General features: G+C 38.8%; 1 protein-coding gene across 6 annotated transcripts in view; it reads right to left on the bottom strand.

Annotated features, from left to right (window-relative positions):
- MACROD2 (mono-ADP ribosylhydrolase 2) overlaps positions 1-17590 on the bottom strand; it is an 856447-nt gene that overhangs the window by 336443 nt on the left and 502414 nt on the right. For all 6 annotated transcript variants that reach the window (XM_064709456.1, XM_064709457.1, XM_064709458.1 and 3 more), the window contains one exon: positions 14575-14696. In XM_064709456.1, coding sequence (XP_064565526.1) covers positions 14575-14696 — 122 coding nt within the window. The remainder of the gene's footprint in view (positions 1-14574; positions 14697-17590) is intronic.

Genomic DNA, 17590 nt, shown 5'->3' with positions numbered 1-17590 from the left:
GCACAACCAGGGAAGCACAAAGTCCCTCTCTCTAGGAATAGTTTAATTAAACAACATCACTTGCACATGCTTAACTGCACAAGAACTGCAAAGGTCGTATGTCTGATATGTCTATCTATATCTATATGCTTTTAGGAAGACTTTACTTCAAAATCTGACCTTCCTAACACCTGCCCCAGTCTTGCTGGAACTCCAAAGGACCAAGCATCTGCTTCTCATTAGCCGCTCTACAAGTGTTCATCCAATTTGCAAGTTTGCCTTGGGTGGGATTTTTCAAGCACTTCCTGACGCATTCTTATGCTATATTAATGCCTGAGTATTCCTGCCTGTTTGCTATTCTCCTGTTTAGATTTAACTGCTGAAATAGGTACTGCTCACAAGCCAAAATTACAAGGGAATTGTTATCTTTAACTAACAAAACCTTTCACAATTCAGTCCAAACTACATAACATTTTATTTGGCTGAAAATGCTTTTATTAAGTCCAGACTGTAATTTAGGTACTAGTGAGAATTTAACTTTGCATTTTCTACTCCAAGGCATTTTCTGAACCCTGTCATTTAACCAGAATCTCCCTGGCTCTTTTGTAGCATTCAATTTTTTTCCCCAAACTACCTCATAAAGGCTTGCAAGGTGCATGCATTTGTTTTATAAACCATCTCAGCTCTCCCTTCTCTGCTGGGACTAAGTACAAAGGGATTCAGGAGAAAGTCATTTTGTGAAATGATACTTTGCATATTTATTCAGAGAAGCCCTTCACTTGGGGAAAATGCAAGGGGTAGCTTTCTTAACAAGAAGATAATAAAGAAAAATTATTTCATTTATTCAGAGTACACCTGCACTGCAAAAGAAAGGTACAATGATAAATTGTACTAACTCATCCAAGCCTCCCAGTTCAGAAAGTACAGATCGTGTGGCTATAATGGAGCTCTTCATGGTCAAGATTTGTGAGCATTTGGTCAGAATAGGAAAAGTTATTTCAATTATCTCTGGTTCCTGCAGAAACTCTTTGGGTGATGGTGCTAACACTGGATTAGGCCTTCCAAAAAACAAGCCCAACTGAGGCCAAATACATTGACAACAGCAAAATATCTCCCTCCCCAGCTATGAGGGAGGGAAACAGATGCACCACTGAAATGATGCACAATAAATGGTGATTAACAACATCAGCAGCTCCTGCTTTTAAAACCATCGATCATGAGCAATTTTAATTAAAGTGAACAGCGAAGTAGGTGATTTGGCTCAGCATCCATGAATTTATCAAGTGGGATGTTTCTAACGCCTGATTACAAGCTGTAGTCACTGCTACCATCAGGCCTAAGCAGAATTAGCCATCATTAACGTCATTAGCGTCTGGGGGTGAAATATGATGAATATACATCATCTGGGATGGCAGCTTATTCAACTAAACCAGTGTCAGGCAGCACTGCCACCTCACAGTTTTCTAGCAATGTGGTTCTTGGAGCACCAAATGGTTGGTGGTCTATTGAAACTCTATTTTTAAGTATACCAACTCTTTGAGTTTTCTCCATTTTATTTTGAATATACCTGGATGTGGTGCTTTGGGCTTGCTTGCTTTCCTGAGAAGACAGAGAACTGAACTGGTGAATTATGAGCATTCAGATAATAATACTGCAACAAAAATTTAGCTTATATGTCACATTCTGCCAAGGCAATGCAGAAGAGATGTGCTAGGGGGAGATAACCAAATGACAATCTCTATATATCTGCTGCTTCAGGTGGGCCTGGATACAACTCAGCTTCTATTTAATGCAGCTCAGTGGCTTTGATAGTCATAGACCCTTAAAAATTTGACAGATTATCCAAAAGGGTTGAAATAATGAAGACACATGAGAATAAAGAACAAAGGATGATGAGGAAAGATTAGGAAAAAAAAAAAAATCGATAAATAAATATCCTACGGAATTCGAACACAATGAAGCACACCTTGAGGGATCAAAAAAGGGATGTACACAAACTGAGGGGGAAGAAGAAAGAAACAGAACTACAGACAACAACATATTGATTCAAGATAGCAGTAAGTAATAACACCATTTTTGGAAGAATGTGTTTCTCTGTTAAAGAAAGAAAATATGGCACCACAGTATAAAAACAGGGAAATCAGAATGCAAGGGAGACATGAATTTAGAAAAAAGAAAGTAACAGTTTGACAACTTATATTTGTCTTGAGTCTGTCCTTGTCACCAAACTTAGTCTTGGTGCATTTGGAAATGGAAGAATAGATAAGGAATGGTCAAACAGGAATGCTGGCATGTACCAGAAGTTAGTGAGAAACGCTTTTGTACCATTGTGTATTTTCCTTTAAAAAAAAATTCTGATCTGCAATGATCCAGCTGTAAAAAACACTCACACAAGGGCTTGAGACATAAGTGAGAACTGAGTAGGAGATGGAGATTAAAGATCAATATCAGATATTTCAGTGATCCAGAATCATTAATGGCAGCTTTTCCTCATTCTGCAGGAGGTAGGCAGGTACCAAGATTTCTGTATTGCACAAACACTCGAATGTTGAACTTCAGGGCCATGACAATGCTGGGGGAAGGAGAGGGGGGGCAGGCACATTTCAGTTCCAACATGTCTGAGAAAACACAAAGCAGCACATTTACAGAGGCAGGCACAGACAAATCCAGGGCATGCCAAAGTAATGAACACAGAGAAGTCTCACTGAAACATCATCTGCTTACAAACTAGGAGGCTCAATCCCATCACTACCATGCCAGAAAAATTCCCTGCAAAAACCCTGACTCTCTCTGCTTGACTAAGGGAGGGATGCATTCTGCAAGAAGGAATGCCAACAGGTAATGCGTTGCAGTTCAAATGTATTTTATTGATTCCTTGTGAAGTGGTTCGTTCTGTTATGCCCCCACGTTCTCCCTGAGTTCTCCCTGTTTTTTACTCTCCCTAAAAGCTGTCTCTCATGCCATTCTCCACCCTTTGTTCCAGCTCTTGCCCTGCCTCTCAAGGCAACCCAGACCCTTATTCCCAAACCTTCCCTGCCAGTTTAACCGCGGGCCAATCTCTGTCTGCAACACCCCTTTGGAATTCCCTTGCTCCTGGAGGCCCCATTGGCCCTTGTGACCCATCCTCTCCACCCTCCTACCCCAAGTGGCCCCAGACACTTGATGGAATCCCCTCATTCCTCTCCTGAGGATTCCCTGTTGGTTTGCTGTTTGTATCCACCCCCTGATTAGTATCTGTACAAAACCCCTTGCACAGGAGTGCCCGGGGCTCTTTGGGTATGATCCCTTTAATTGGAATAATCTCTTCTTTGTGGAACTTCAAGATGGAGAGCCTCCTTTTTCTCCTCTGCCTGGTCCCTGGCTTGGGTCTGGCACCACAGAGCAAATGGCTCTAAAGGTTCTGCCTTTGGTAAATCCCCATTCCAAGGCAGTTCCCTGTGGATTCCAGCCAGTCAGGGAGACAGGAACAGCAATCATTTCAAACAATGGTTTATGAGAATTTTTAAGGAGTGTTTTTCGAGATTTTTTTTTTTTTAAGAACTTTTTAAAGAATTTTTTAAAGAATTTTAAGGAGGTGATAACTTTTTAGTATAAACAATCTGCAAGCAGTGTTTTTCCACCTTGTTCTCCTATTCTCAAGGACGGTGTGTGAGACATATGTTTCCTCTTAACTGGCCAATCAAGTAGAATGTATCCTATCCATCTATAAAAACCAAAGAATCTTTTGTAATAAAGCCTTCTTTTCTCCTCTTGCAATTAGCTCCCTGGTCTGTTCCGGTGTCATTCTTAGCTCAAGGATGGCAGTTCCCCACTCCCGGCGTGCCAAGTTCTGAGAGTGAGCCCAGGCTCCAGTGGCCACAGTAATGAATATAAAAACTTGGTAGTAATGAATATGAAAATTTAGCAGTAATGAATATAAACATTTATTGGATATATGCTCTCTCACCTTTCCTGTGGGTTCTGACATGCTTTCAGTCTGCCTTTTTCACACAAGCAGGGGAAAAACTGCCCTCTGGTTATGGAAGCGTGGACTCAGGAGGACGTGTCAGTGGATAACTCTGCCCAAACACTGAGATCATCACCCAAGGTTTCTGTCCAAACAAAAACCACTGTCTTGTGTGAGTTCTGCCTCTCTGGAAGTGCATGGTTCTGTGGCTGAGATTTAATTCATAAAGGTTCAATACAGCCAGTATGTCCAAGAAATTTCAGAAAGGTATGGAAACTCATAAAACCCAGTATTACACTGATTTATCTCCTTAGAAAATTATTTACAACGTAATATTTCAATGAGACTAGAGTAAATAATAATGTTTTAGTAAGGCCACTTGTAAACTAAACAGGGTACAGCTAATTACAGTCTGCAGGAATGTGTGTTCTTGGCTTACAGCTTTCACTCATGCACTCATCTTTTAGCAAAGGCATAATAAGAGCAAACGAAAAATCCATTTACCCATAATTATCCCAATTAAAATTATTCTTTCCCCTAGCAGTGATGCCTTTCCATGACAAGCCACAGGAAATCACACCACAGTAACTCATCTTTTATATAATATTTTATGTTACTAAAGTAAATAACTCTGTTATATTTGTTTTCATCTCTGCTATGAACAGAACTCTAAATTCTAACTGACAGGCATCACTAGGAGTTGATATGGGCGTCAGCTTTGAAAAGACAGGTTGCTAAACTGTTTGCTTGAATATATACTGCATGTAGTTTTATATTCAGTGAGAACAGTTTTTCAGATGAAAGAAATTAATATGCCATCAGAATAAATACTGAAGTGCCAATCATATCACTTAAATTATATTACTCTAATTACAGCGGTTTTATACTTTAGAGACCTTAAAAGATAACATGACATCATCCCACAGGAATAATACTAGAAAACCTTTAGATAAGGGTATAAATTTTGTAACTAACTACTGAACATGGCTGTTTCTTTATATGTAACTATGATTTAATATATAATTTGTGCATAATGTAAATGGCTCCAAGCAACTACTAGCAATTCAGGAAAATCATATTTAATGAGTTGTCAAATAAGGCTCACAAAAGCATGCTTCTTCTGATTATTTCTCAAAATTACTTTCCAATATATCTACTCTGATCCTAAACAGAGATTATGCTGTCATGATAAATCTTTTTTTAACCTAGGTAAGTACTATGGTGCCCATTCGATACACAGAATAGTTTATGCTTTTAGTTGCTAATTTATTTGCTTCACACTAGCTATTTAAATACAAAAACAATGTTCAAAATTATTTTTAAAATTTGCTATTTGAAAAATTGACTGATTTCAAACTTTAAAAAAAATGAGAAATTTCCTGCTGTTGTTTGTTCTCTGTTAATTTAATGTTTAAAAAATGCAAATCGAATGTACAGAAATGCCTCAAAACTGTCAGATGAAAAAAAGCCAAATGACAAGGACCTTGGGAGAACGGTGCAGTGCCAAAATGCAGCATCACACGTTCTTTTCCTCAACAATAAATTGAAAGGAAAAAAGAAATCTGGTACTGATAAGAGAGCCCCTTCATACATTTTTAGGCGCCACAGAAGGTACCACCAGGAGAAAAACCTGTGAATAAGCAATTTCTAATTCCAGCAAAATTTGACTCCACTTGTGGCGATGGAAAGAACGACAGCGGTGTCCAAAAAAAACCCCAAACAAATCAACCCTGTTGCAACTTGTATTGCACATTACTGCTGCTGCTGAGGATCCCATGAGTTTTAACAGGGATTGCACTGATTGCTCCTACAGAGGAAACACAAGCCCTCCTGAAGAGCCTACAAACTGCCTACAAGGTGATAGGGAATAGATCAATGAAAGGCAGCAAGATAAAAGGACAAGGATGGCTTTGCACAGAGCCTGATGGCCACAGCTCACCAGCACTCTGGGATTTGATAGGAATTTGTACATGCTCAACTTTTACTGTGAATTTCCATTACAAGAATGTGCTATTCAAATAATGACAAACTTCTTAAATACTTGACTCTGCACAGCTGAGATGTGCATGCAAATAAGAATCCCTCTAGTCTACTTTTATTATTTTTTAATTCTCTTTCAATCCCAATGAAGTGCAATTTCCTCTGCACAGAAACATCAAACATTTTCCTCGTCCACATTTTATGATGTAGACTTTCCAGCAATCCCTGGCTTTTATGAGCTGTCTCATGTAATGAACATTGTGGTCCACTGTGTGACAGATCTGTACTTTATCCTTCCCTAATGAGACAGTTCTCCAATTATTGAGCCAACAGGCAGTGTTTCTCTAGAAAGTTTCACCCTTTTAAGCACAGAATTCCCACAGGGTGATTGGCAAATTATCGCACATTAAACCCATCACATACACAAACTTGCAGAATTTATTCCTGAGCAAGTAATTCCCTTTCCCCACCAGTTCAGGATGTTTTTTCTCAGTGTTCAGTCAGTGCTTCATTAAATCCCCCCAAAAAATAATTCACCTTTCTCCTTCTTGTCATCGCAAAGATCACCATGTTACAGAACAGCTACAAGAGCAACACCACAGAACAACAAAATGGAGAACTGAGACTGCCTGGCAATGCAGCTTATTAAAGCAACATAGTTATTTCTTTATACCATGCTTTATACTTTGTGGTTGAAGATGAGTCAGGTGGTTCAAAGGGTTATATTAATCTTTGTCCTCTGTTAATGCCCCTTGGTGCAGTATCTGAGCCCCAGCATCCTGAGATTCATCTGCTGGCAGAGGTTCAAGCACTTGCTCAGTTTTTTGGGTTGTTCCTGTCCGTGTCTGCCCTCCCAACCTAAGCTAAGGTGTTCATCACTAAGGGGGGTGTGGATATTCCTATGCAGGAAGCATCACAGACATACTCCACTACAAACTTCAACAAAAGGAAGAATCACATCAGGTCACAGCATCATCACTGTTATAACAAATAATTTCTGTGTGGTGCCTTGCTATAAAATGCACTCACAGCTGATCACTGTACACCTCTGAGCTGCTTGTGCCACTCTTAGCCATGGTAAGCCAACACTCTCATACATTTCAAACAACAAATCAAACAAAACCACTTCCCCCTAGGAAATACATACTGCATATATAACCAGACAGGGGCAGAATCAAAATTTAAATGCTAGTGATGCCTCACCTGCACATACTGGTGGAACCACAAGTTTCCTAAGCAATTTTCCCACTGTTTTACCAACCTTCTAGTTAGGAAATTTCTCACAGTCTCAAACCTAAATGTCCAATCCAGTAATTTCAGTCTGTTTCTTCTTGTCCTGTCCCTAGCCCGGACAACAATCTACTTTTAGTCCTCAATAGCTTTTTATGAGGAGGTTTTTAATCTTCTTCTCATCTTAGGTCTCCTCTGTGCTTAAAATCATTTCTCTTTCACTCTACTTTTGGTGTGTTCCTAACTCCATTTCTGGCTGAGACACTCTTCCCCCCACTGGACACAGCAGCACAACAGGTAGCTTCACCATTTTTCCTGTTTAATTGTCACTCAATAGCTGCTCCTTTCTTGGTTTTCCCATAACAGGGTAAGGCTGACAAAGTTCATCATGCAACCTCCAGCGCAAGATCCACTACAAACTTCAACTCACTCTCTGAAGAATCTCTGCCCAGTGCTTCAATCATTCCTCAGCCTTTCGCAACTGAATGAGCATCTCTGTTTAGGTGTAGCAATTTACACTTGATCTCACTGAATACATTTCATTTAATGAAACCCTTATTGAAGAAAAAGGGCTGCAATTCAATCTACCAAGATAATTTTGCAAGAAATGGTTGGGAGCGCATCCAAAACAAAGCAGCAGATTCACCTTTGATTATGAAAAATATGGCCAACTATAATAATTTCTGGAATCATAGGGAAAGATCACAACCTCCTCATTTGATGCCAACATCATGATTAAGCAAACTGAAAAACTTAAAAGTAATAGATTAATTTTTAAATATATTATCTGGAAAATACCTAAAAGAAGAAAGCTAAAAAGAAAAAAAAGAGGAAGGCTAAGCTGCAGAGAAAACTGAATCTGAAAACATAACATCACTCATATCATAGCTTACAAGTTAAACAAGTGTTTCAAAGAAACAAATTAAGTGGATTTATGATACTGTGGAAATTTTTTTTCCAAAGCAACTCTTCTGATTGATGGATATGAATCTATATCAGAAAACAAGATGATAAAACCAACCTTTAGGAATTTCAGACTTATAACTCATTGCTATGGCAACATTCTCAGCAAGAAATAAGTTTTGTTGGAAATAGCAAAAAAAAAAATCACTTACTTTTCCCTAAAACATAACTCTACAGCATAAGAGAGCAAGACAGGTAAAGGCAAGAGTGTAAACCAAATTGTTAGACCAATACACAATAGTACACCTTTTTAAGCATCTTGCTGCAATTCAAATAAAATTCCTCTTTCATTAATTTTATAATTTATGACAGGAAGAGTTGAAAACACACTTGGTTTGAAACAGCTACTGAAGATTTCAGTCTATGAGTTATAATTGAAGATTCAGGCATCACAAAGGCTAAACATGTCTCTACTCAAATGAAGCTCAATTAAACTGTACAGCCTAGCACAAGTACAGCTTCCTTTTAGAAGTGGATACAAATATCAAGAATATTGATGCATACCTATTTTAAAAATCCCTAATTACAGGTGGAAACAAATATATTAGACAACGAAAAAAAATTTGTTTCTTTCTTAAGTGCTATAAACAGGTAAGTGGCAGGTACCTTTCCTGATGTATTTTCATATGCTGCTCTGAATAATTATTAAGTTGTGCTTCAGTACAAACAAGTTATATTAGTATTTGTATTAACTTTGCCAATCACAGACAAAATATAATTACATGATCTTGGTTAAAAAAACACCTAAAAAAGGATAAGAGCTGAAATTCCCTGTAGATTAACCTAATTATAAAGGAAAGAAATATTTCTCTAAGGAAGCCTCAAATAATACTCTTAATTTCAAAGCCCCTGCAAATGCACAGCTAGTATCATGCATTGTGCACAGTGACTGAAGACCCCAGGAATGGAGGCAAAACACAGATTTCAAAAAGCACCTCCTGATCCTATTTAACATACTTTTGTGAAAAAGCTCCCCAAAAAATGCAGCATAAGCTGTGTGCACAGGAGGGACACACTTTATTCAGAGCCCAGAGACACAACCTACTCTCCCAGGAATATCCCATCATTACAGGTCACTGGCCATCCCACCACCCAGCCACGGCTTTTCCACTCGACCTGGTGATGAGCAAATCAGCCCTTGAATGGGCCCCTCTCACTGCTGAGCTATTTCTAGATGCCCTTTTGCCTTTTCATGTACTTCAGACAGGAGCAGCAGTGTGGCTGTTCTGAGAAGTCCAGCTAAGAGGTTTTCCCTGGAGCAGAACAACTTTCTGCATTCACAGCACAGAAAGAGACACATCTTTTTGGTGTGTTGTTTTTTTAATGCCACATCAAACTAAACTAGTAAGGCTCAAGAACAACATAAACTCTTCCCTACCTGACTGTGGGAGAACAACAAGAAAAAAATCTGTATTTAGCATATAATGTTGTTAATGCATTTGTTGGTGATAAGCAGAGCTCCTTCTGGAACTCAAAAAGCCACATTCTTAGAGGATTTCCTCCTGCCCCCTCTGGTCCCCTGTAATTCTCCCTCGAGGTGGAGGTCAGAGGGTGCAGGCTGAAGAAATGCTTCTTGTTAAAGCTTCACAATTCACCCCCTGCCACCATGAAGAGTTCCTGCAGACTGCAATTCCAAGCACAGGCCTGAACAACAGCAGAGTTGTAGTCCCAAACAGAACTCCATTTCCTTAACCACTGTGGAGGAAGCCTGCTCTGCCTTCTGAGTGAGGGACCAGCACCAGCTTCCCGTCTCTGCAAACACACTGCAGCTCTTTTGGCTTGGATCCCACCCACAGCAACACACACCATCATTTTTTTAATTCTCTGTGCAGTTAATAAAGTCCCTGTCTAACTGCAATCTGACTGACAGCAATTAACTGAAATTTTTTCAAAACCACAAGTGAAGTCTGAATAAAATAGGTGGCAGGGAAGTGTTTGATGTTCAGAAAGCTTCCAGGGTATCAGATGGCTTCAAAGAAGTGCATGCAAAGAAAAGCAGGATGAGAGGTCCCATGAAAAACTTAAAGAGCACACAGAGTAAATAATTTCAAAGACTGTGTAAACAGGGGACCAATTTAAAATCTGAAAACAGTGATTACAACTGCCCAAGTCTGCCTGATAACCTTACACTTAATTGGGCTGTAAGACTCTCTTATTTCGAAAACCAGTACAGAAAGACAGGGGAGGAAAAGCACCTATTAGACTGTTTTTTACTAAATCTTCTTTCATTAAAGATTTGGTGCCTGTGATGTATTTCCACTGTTTCAGGCAGCAGAGATTTAATTGATGCACAATAGCAATCCTTAGTACAGTGCAAAACAGAACAGCATCAAATACAGATTTTTTTACTATTAAGAGATTATTCTGAACATTTAATAAAATTAGTTTGCTCAAACACCAGCTATTTACTCTCTTTGAATTGCCTTAAATATTTTTTCTCCCATTCAACTGCACCAACTTAAGTGGAGATAAACAGAAACCTGTCTCAAGTATCCTCTTTCACCAGACAGAGGATTATCTAAATAAGACTCATCCAAGACAAAAGGTTCACCCTGACCACACAAATAGTCAGACAGCAGCACAAGTGTCCTAGAGGGAGCACAGCTACACAAACAAGTGCTGAGGAAAAAGCAGCACGTGGATTTGGAAATGGAAGATAACAAGGACACACACAAACAAAAAATTCAGTAACCTAGAAGGCAGATGGAGTGGGTGACCTGAGAGAGGCTGACTCTGTACAAAATAGCTGATATGGCACTGGAAACCTCATATTGAATATAAAATGTTTCAGGAAACAGGATCAGGAGACAAATGCAAATGTCAGTGGCTGTGTGACTTCTATGAGCAATCCTGAGGATGATCAAATTTGTTCCTGAGGCTTTTCTTCCCGCCTTAATGTCCGTGCAGATCCTCACCCACAGCTGGGCTGCTGCTGGATTATGAACCTTCGCAATCGCTCTGATGGCATTTCATTACATTCCCTCACCTCATTTTCAGTTGTACATATCTTTCTTTTTCCTTTAGACATGAAGATGATAATGTGTTCAGATAAGATATCAGTGCTCCCTTAGCCAGAGTTGCTCTCATCCATGCCTGGACTCCTTGGACGTGAAAGTAACCTGGATTATTATCAGCTCCACCATGTAATTGTCCTGTTGCCACACACACAATGATATTGTTCTCTCCTCCTCTCCATAAAGCTGCATCTCAGAATTTACACAGTATTTCAAGGCAATTGCTCCCCTTCCTAACTGTGTAAAACAACTACATACACATTTGTGTAACAGAGTTTGGGTCTGTTTCGAATCCTATCCAGTTCTCCCCAGTCCACTTTGAACTGCAATACAATCCCCAGGGCATCCATCATTTCTCCAGAGGCAGATCAACAATATCCAATAGTGAAACAAGTAACTGCTTTAAGCACATCTAACTTGAGACTTATTATTCAAGACCATTTCCTCACTGTGCTGGTTTTCTGACACACTTTGTCTATTTGTGAACTGGTTTTTTTTTCCCCACCACATGTTACTCCATCATTTCCTGTGCTGAGTTCCACTGTAGCTGCCAGCTACATTTCTGACCCCTCCTCCATTGCAACAAAAGCAGAAACTCCCTTCTGGTACTGGAGTGGATCCTGATGAGGTTGTATTCAGTCTCTCATCAATTGTTATCATATATCTCTGTCCTTTTCCAGTGCTTGCAACACTGCCTATTGTAGTATCATTTGTAAATGTAATTAATGAGGTGTTTATGTACTCTTCAAAAATCATTAAGTTGTTAAATTAAACTGCATTTAGTGGTGCACCCTGAGTCACCCTGCATGCTTTGGTCCAGCTCAGTGTGCTGCCATTCATCATCACCCTCTATTCATAATGCCTCCAGCAATTCTAACTCCTTTGACACAATTCATGTTCAAAATACTTTCAACTGTGGTGGGGCTTTTTCCTCTTCATGCAATAATTTCTAGATTTGTCCTTTCTGTTTTTGAAGGTAATGGATTTGTGCTGTTACAATCTAATGTCTTCCTGCTTCCTTCTCAATTATTATAATTACTAGTGCACTGATGCTCTCTGATTTAGTTTTCTTTTAGCATACTGCAACTTGCTATCACCAATACCTATTTATGTGTCATTAACATGGCTTTTCCTCCTTTTACTCATTATCTACTTTAAAAATACTTCTTTTTCTCTTTCACATACTTATTTCACCTTCTTGTTAAAAAGGCATTCAAAATAGGCCATCCATCAGCACAGCTGATTTTCTCTTCCTAGTTTTACACAGGTAAACTTCCCCCCCCCCCCCCCCCCCCCCCCAGTTTTTGTCTGTTTTCTTCAAACTGCAAATATTTCTGTTGCCATAACCCAACTGACACTCAAATGCTGTCTGAGTCACTCTGTCAGGTCTCTGCAAGCCTCAGAAATCTATGGATATTTTAAATCACTTTCTTTTCCTTCCCTCCACACCTACAGTACTGGATCTTGTGAAACCCACTTACACTTGGCATTCCTTTCCTTCAGACTCACAGTAAACTCCTGCTCCCTAATTGAATGAATTATACATCTTACTTCTCTCCAGGCTTGGTTTGGTCATTAGGACAGACACTCAAGCAGCCTTCACTTCCCAAGGCATCACTGAAATCACTGGCCTTAGGGCTTTTCAGAGCAGTCTACAATCAGTCAGGTGGCCTTTAAAATCCATATTGCTTGCTAAGCTTCCAAATGCTGCCATGAATGAATGGCTCTTGGCTCCTATTCAGTTTGTGCAGCTGTGTTCTGCAAGTCTGGGTGCTGAGCATCTTTTATCTCAAACAGGTGCACAGGCAACAACTCTTAACCAGCAAGGAAATAACCTGTGTATGATTTCTCCTGTGGTTATCTTTCCTCATTAAAATATCAGGCCAGGTTTCACAAAATATCAGGCTAGTTTTCATGAAATATCAGGCTAGTTTCCATGAGTACAATCCCTTTTTGTTATTCCATGTTAAACACCATGCTACCACCTAGAATATCCTAAAAGTTACACTCTCCACAGATACAAGCATTACCTGCATTGACCAATGCCCACTAAAGTTTTTCCTTTCTTATTTCAATACACTTTTTTTCACCTTTCAATAATTATTATTCTATTTTCATTTTCCCACATCGTATTAGGAACTTTATTCAAACTAACCTGAATGCCCTAAAAGCTTGTGAATGCCCAGAGCAGGCAGAAACAAGGATGGGTGCAGGAACAACTGCACAAAGCTCTTACTGGCTCCAGTGAGAATTGCATGAACATCCTTTGGTCTTAAAACAACACCAGAGGGGGGTTCAAAACATGCCCACCAACCCAAGGCTGCTTTTCAGCTCTGATTTTTATGCCTACAATTAAAAAACAAACAAACAAACAAAAAACCCACAAACCCACCAAAGAAAACGGACCCCACAATGGTTTGCATAATGGCAAAAAGAGGGATTGCTGGGAACCATTTTGAGAAGCAGAGAGAGGATGTCATGAGCACAAAAAGTGTTGTAGAGTAGAGCTCTCACCAAAAAGAAATAAATAAATTATACTCATCAGGTCTCACTCTGAAGGGCACATCTGACTTCAGTTCAAAGCCCTACAAACAGTTCCTGCCCCACTCCTCAAAAGGCTTTATTTTCAATTTGTGGTATTTCAGTGTTAATAACTTCCTCTTACTGAATATTACATCTTCATATAACACTATTGGTTTAGCTCACATTTTTTAAGATTGTATGTTTGCATTCTAAGTTGCCAAACATGTGCTATCATCTAACCAGCCAAAATGACCCCAAAGGTGTGAAGTCAGGCTCAGAAGGCAAATTCCTTCTCAAACCTACAAGGAACTAACCTATGCATATGTGAAGACTTACGCTGCAACCGTGTCAGCTACAGAATTAAAGCTCAGGAGCTGGAGAGAGAAAAGCTCCTTTCCTCTGTGGCCTTTGAAAATTTGCCACTTTGAGGTAAAACACTGTATATTTCAAGTTCAATGATACAATTCAATAAAATATCACGTAAATAGACTATTTTATGATGGATTTTGGTGAGAGGGTGATAAAATCAGTAACAATTGACCAATATCCTTATTTTTAGGAAGAACTATTAACAGGTAGAATAAGCAACACATTAATCACTTCTCAGCTATTTAGGAGGCTATATTGCACGCAGTTATCCTCCTGACCAGTGAGCTTCTTAGTGTTTTTTAAAATAAATAATACAGTATAAGTATGAGCCATGGGATCAGCTTCCTCCCTTCTTCGGTGAGGCAGCTGCCCAGGCACACTGTCCCTAACTCCTAAAATAAGCTTAGCCCTTTCATCTAGCAAGAGTTTTGGCCAAATAATGTCTAATTTTTGGGGTTCTCATAGCATGAAGCGCAAGAAATGTATCCGGAAGCTTACAATCAATTTTTCTACATTAAGGAAAGTAAGATCCAAACTGGAAAGAACAATGTGCTGTCCCACAATACTTACGATTGATCTGATGTTGTATTCTTTTGCCAGTTTCAGAGAGGACTTATAGCAACTTGCTAAGTTTTCTTTATGAGTGTCAGTGAGATGGCCTCTTGCAATGGGCCCGACAGTATGGATCACATCTGCAGTGAATAAAAAAAAGAAGATAAAGAAACATTAAAGGTGCTACTGTGTCTCACATCAATTCGATCTGGTATTATAGCTACACACAAAGGCAGAAATAACAATGTAAACAAATGTATTTAACCAGAAAACACATCATAATCTGCATCTCCAATAATTAAACATGAATCAGCAAAGGTTAAATATTGAAGGCTTTGGACTAAAGGAGAACATGAGAGATACAGTGAATTTTTGTTACATGTCTATTGCAATGCATGCACTGGAGAGATGAAATGTTTGCACAAATCCTCTAAATCTTAAGGCCTCTACAGCTGTAAATACTGTAGAACTTTGAAACAGTTGTTCTCACTCCTCAAAACCCACTCACTGGGAAAGTTCACCATACAGAGCCTCAGCGCTGTTGGTGATAGACAGGTCATCCTTGCTTTTCCTCAGTAACCATTTGAAAAGAAGAAAAGTTGAGACTTAGGAATGTGTTGGTTATTCAAAAAACATGCTTTCCTCTCACATCAGACCAGATGGAGATGCCATGCAGTAAAACAAAATATTCCCTTTGAAGAAATTTATAACGAGCCAAAAGAGAATGCGCAGTCATATCTTAGGTATGATGCCTCTGAACTCATCAAAATCTGAAGCTGCAATCAATCAAAGTCTCTAAAGTGCTGAAAGAAAAATGAATTTAGGAGCCTGGAGTAAAAAAACATTGAAAAGATACCTACAAATTAAAAGGTACCATGATTTTTTTTATCTCCTCCTTCCTAGTCCCCCAAATACTATGCAGCACATTTACTTTTTACACATCATTCTTCCACAGTATATGTGAGCATAATAAAATGAGCTACGGTGGCAGATTTTTTTTTTCCTTTCTTTATAATTTCCCACAATGTATATCAGAAATAAAGAGTGGCACTATTTTTTTTTTTCAATGTTGCACTTACAGGGATTAGGCCAACACTTACAACTGCAGTACTGCTGGTCCCCTTTTAGGTTGTGTTTCTGTCCCATGTGGGTCAGGTTTCCAACCAACATCTGCTGTTGCTGCACTCCAGAATATTTTAATTTACTCACAAATCCTACTGAATTAACACCATTATTCTTTGTCCAAGCTGGTTTTGATTATTTCCATCCAACAAATGCCAAAGCATAAGAGAAAATGGACAAAATAACATTAAAATGCACACTGTCTTTTTTTTAAATTCAGACATCATCTGTCTGCTCTCTGCTATTTAAAAGGTGGCTTTTAGGCTGAGCTATAATGTTCTGAAAAATTCAAAATATTTTCTATACATCAGCCACAAAGTGTTGATAAATCAGGAAATAAAATCACATCTGATTCCCAGTGCCCAGAAACACTGAGGAATCCACTTTGATGGCAAATGAAACCTGTAACAGCTAAACTTTCCAACTGCTACAGCAAACCTCCCTCCTGTGAAGTAAATAAAAGGTTGAGAACTCTCCTTTCCATTTTGATCACAGTAATTTTTTCCAGTTGTGGGAATAAGATGGACAGGTTGGATAATTTCTGCAGAATGTCACATCTGCCAGGCAGTGACCGACTCCAGAGAACCCTCTCTACACTGAACCTTTAATTATTTTGAAGATTTTATCCACTGACAAGGGGGATGACAGCAGGACACTAAAACAACCAATGAGTTCAGAAAAGAGTTATACTCCTACATGTTTTCTAGCTACTATCATAAACTAAGAGCTCTTAAGAAAGAACTTGAAAAAAGAATAGAGCTAGTTTAAAATTTCCTTCTGTGTGCAGAGATAAGGTTATGTGAATACTTCCATTACCAAAAACTCTAATTTCTGTTCATGACTACAGCAGTTTCCTGGAGGTTGGAACTTTCCAAGGAATATTTCTATTTGGAAGTTCTGGCAACTTCAGAGAAAGGGAAAAAAAAAAACAAAACAAAACTTCTTGACTTTTCTCCCTTGTTTTTTATTTTAGAACAGGTGAACTTGGATTACGAGGCCAGAGACATGATTTAACACTAGACTTGGCAGCGTGGGTCATTGGATGTACTCAATGACCTTAGAGGTCTTTTCCAACCTAAATGATTCTGTGATTCTACAGGGAAAGGAAAATACTCATCAATCTCAAGGCAGTCAAGTTCCCTCTACATTCACAGACACCAAGATCAGAATTATCATGATGAATTTAGAATTCACAATACCCAGCAGCCAACAAGCAAATCAAGAAACAACTATAAAACCAACTTTAAAAGAATGCACAAAGGCTAAAGAAGAAAAGAATGATAAAAATTTCCCTCTTTCAGCTAAGGCTGAGTTTATTGCATTTCAATGTATAGCTCCTTGAAAGCTGAAGATAATAGCTTAAATTATTCATTTATTAATTAAAGGCAAGGAGGAGTTCTGGGGAACAGACCAAGTACCAAATTCTTGCCAGGGTCCTCCTGTATAAAACTACCACAGTATAATTTCTAGATGTATTTCACTCACCCAGTCTTCAGCTCCATTTCTTCCATCTTTCATAATTAAACACTAGTTTAATAATGCTAGTTTTGCTCAATAAATGCAAAATATTTTGTCATCTTTTTTTCAGAAGTTCCAAATTTAGCATTTTTATAGCAACTCATCAGCAATCCTGTATTGCTGTACCAGACACTTCACATAAATAAGTAACCTCTAACACAGTTATTAGCTTTTATGTTTAAATTTTTCCAAGTCCATCATAGGTGGTTCTTTAGACAGGACCCAAAAGATGGTTATGAATTAAATACGCCCTGACCAACCCAATCTAATGGAAGGCATCCTATGGCAGGGCCTTTGGAATTAGATATTGTCCGAGGTCGCTTCCAACCCAAAGCATTCTGTGATTCTATGAACTGGTTTATAAAATATCACAACAATTGTAACTGTTTACAGC

Source organism: Zonotrichia leucophrys, chromosome 3 (genome assembly GCF_028769735.1).
Source record: "Zonotrichia leucophrys gambelii isolate GWCS_2022_RI chromosome 3, RI_Zleu_2.0, whole genome shotgun sequence".
Taxonomy (NCBI): Eukaryota; Metazoa; Chordata; class Aves; order Passeriformes; family Passerellidae; genus Zonotrichia; species Zonotrichia leucophrys.
This window is presented reverse-complemented; position numbering and strand designations above follow the sequence as displayed.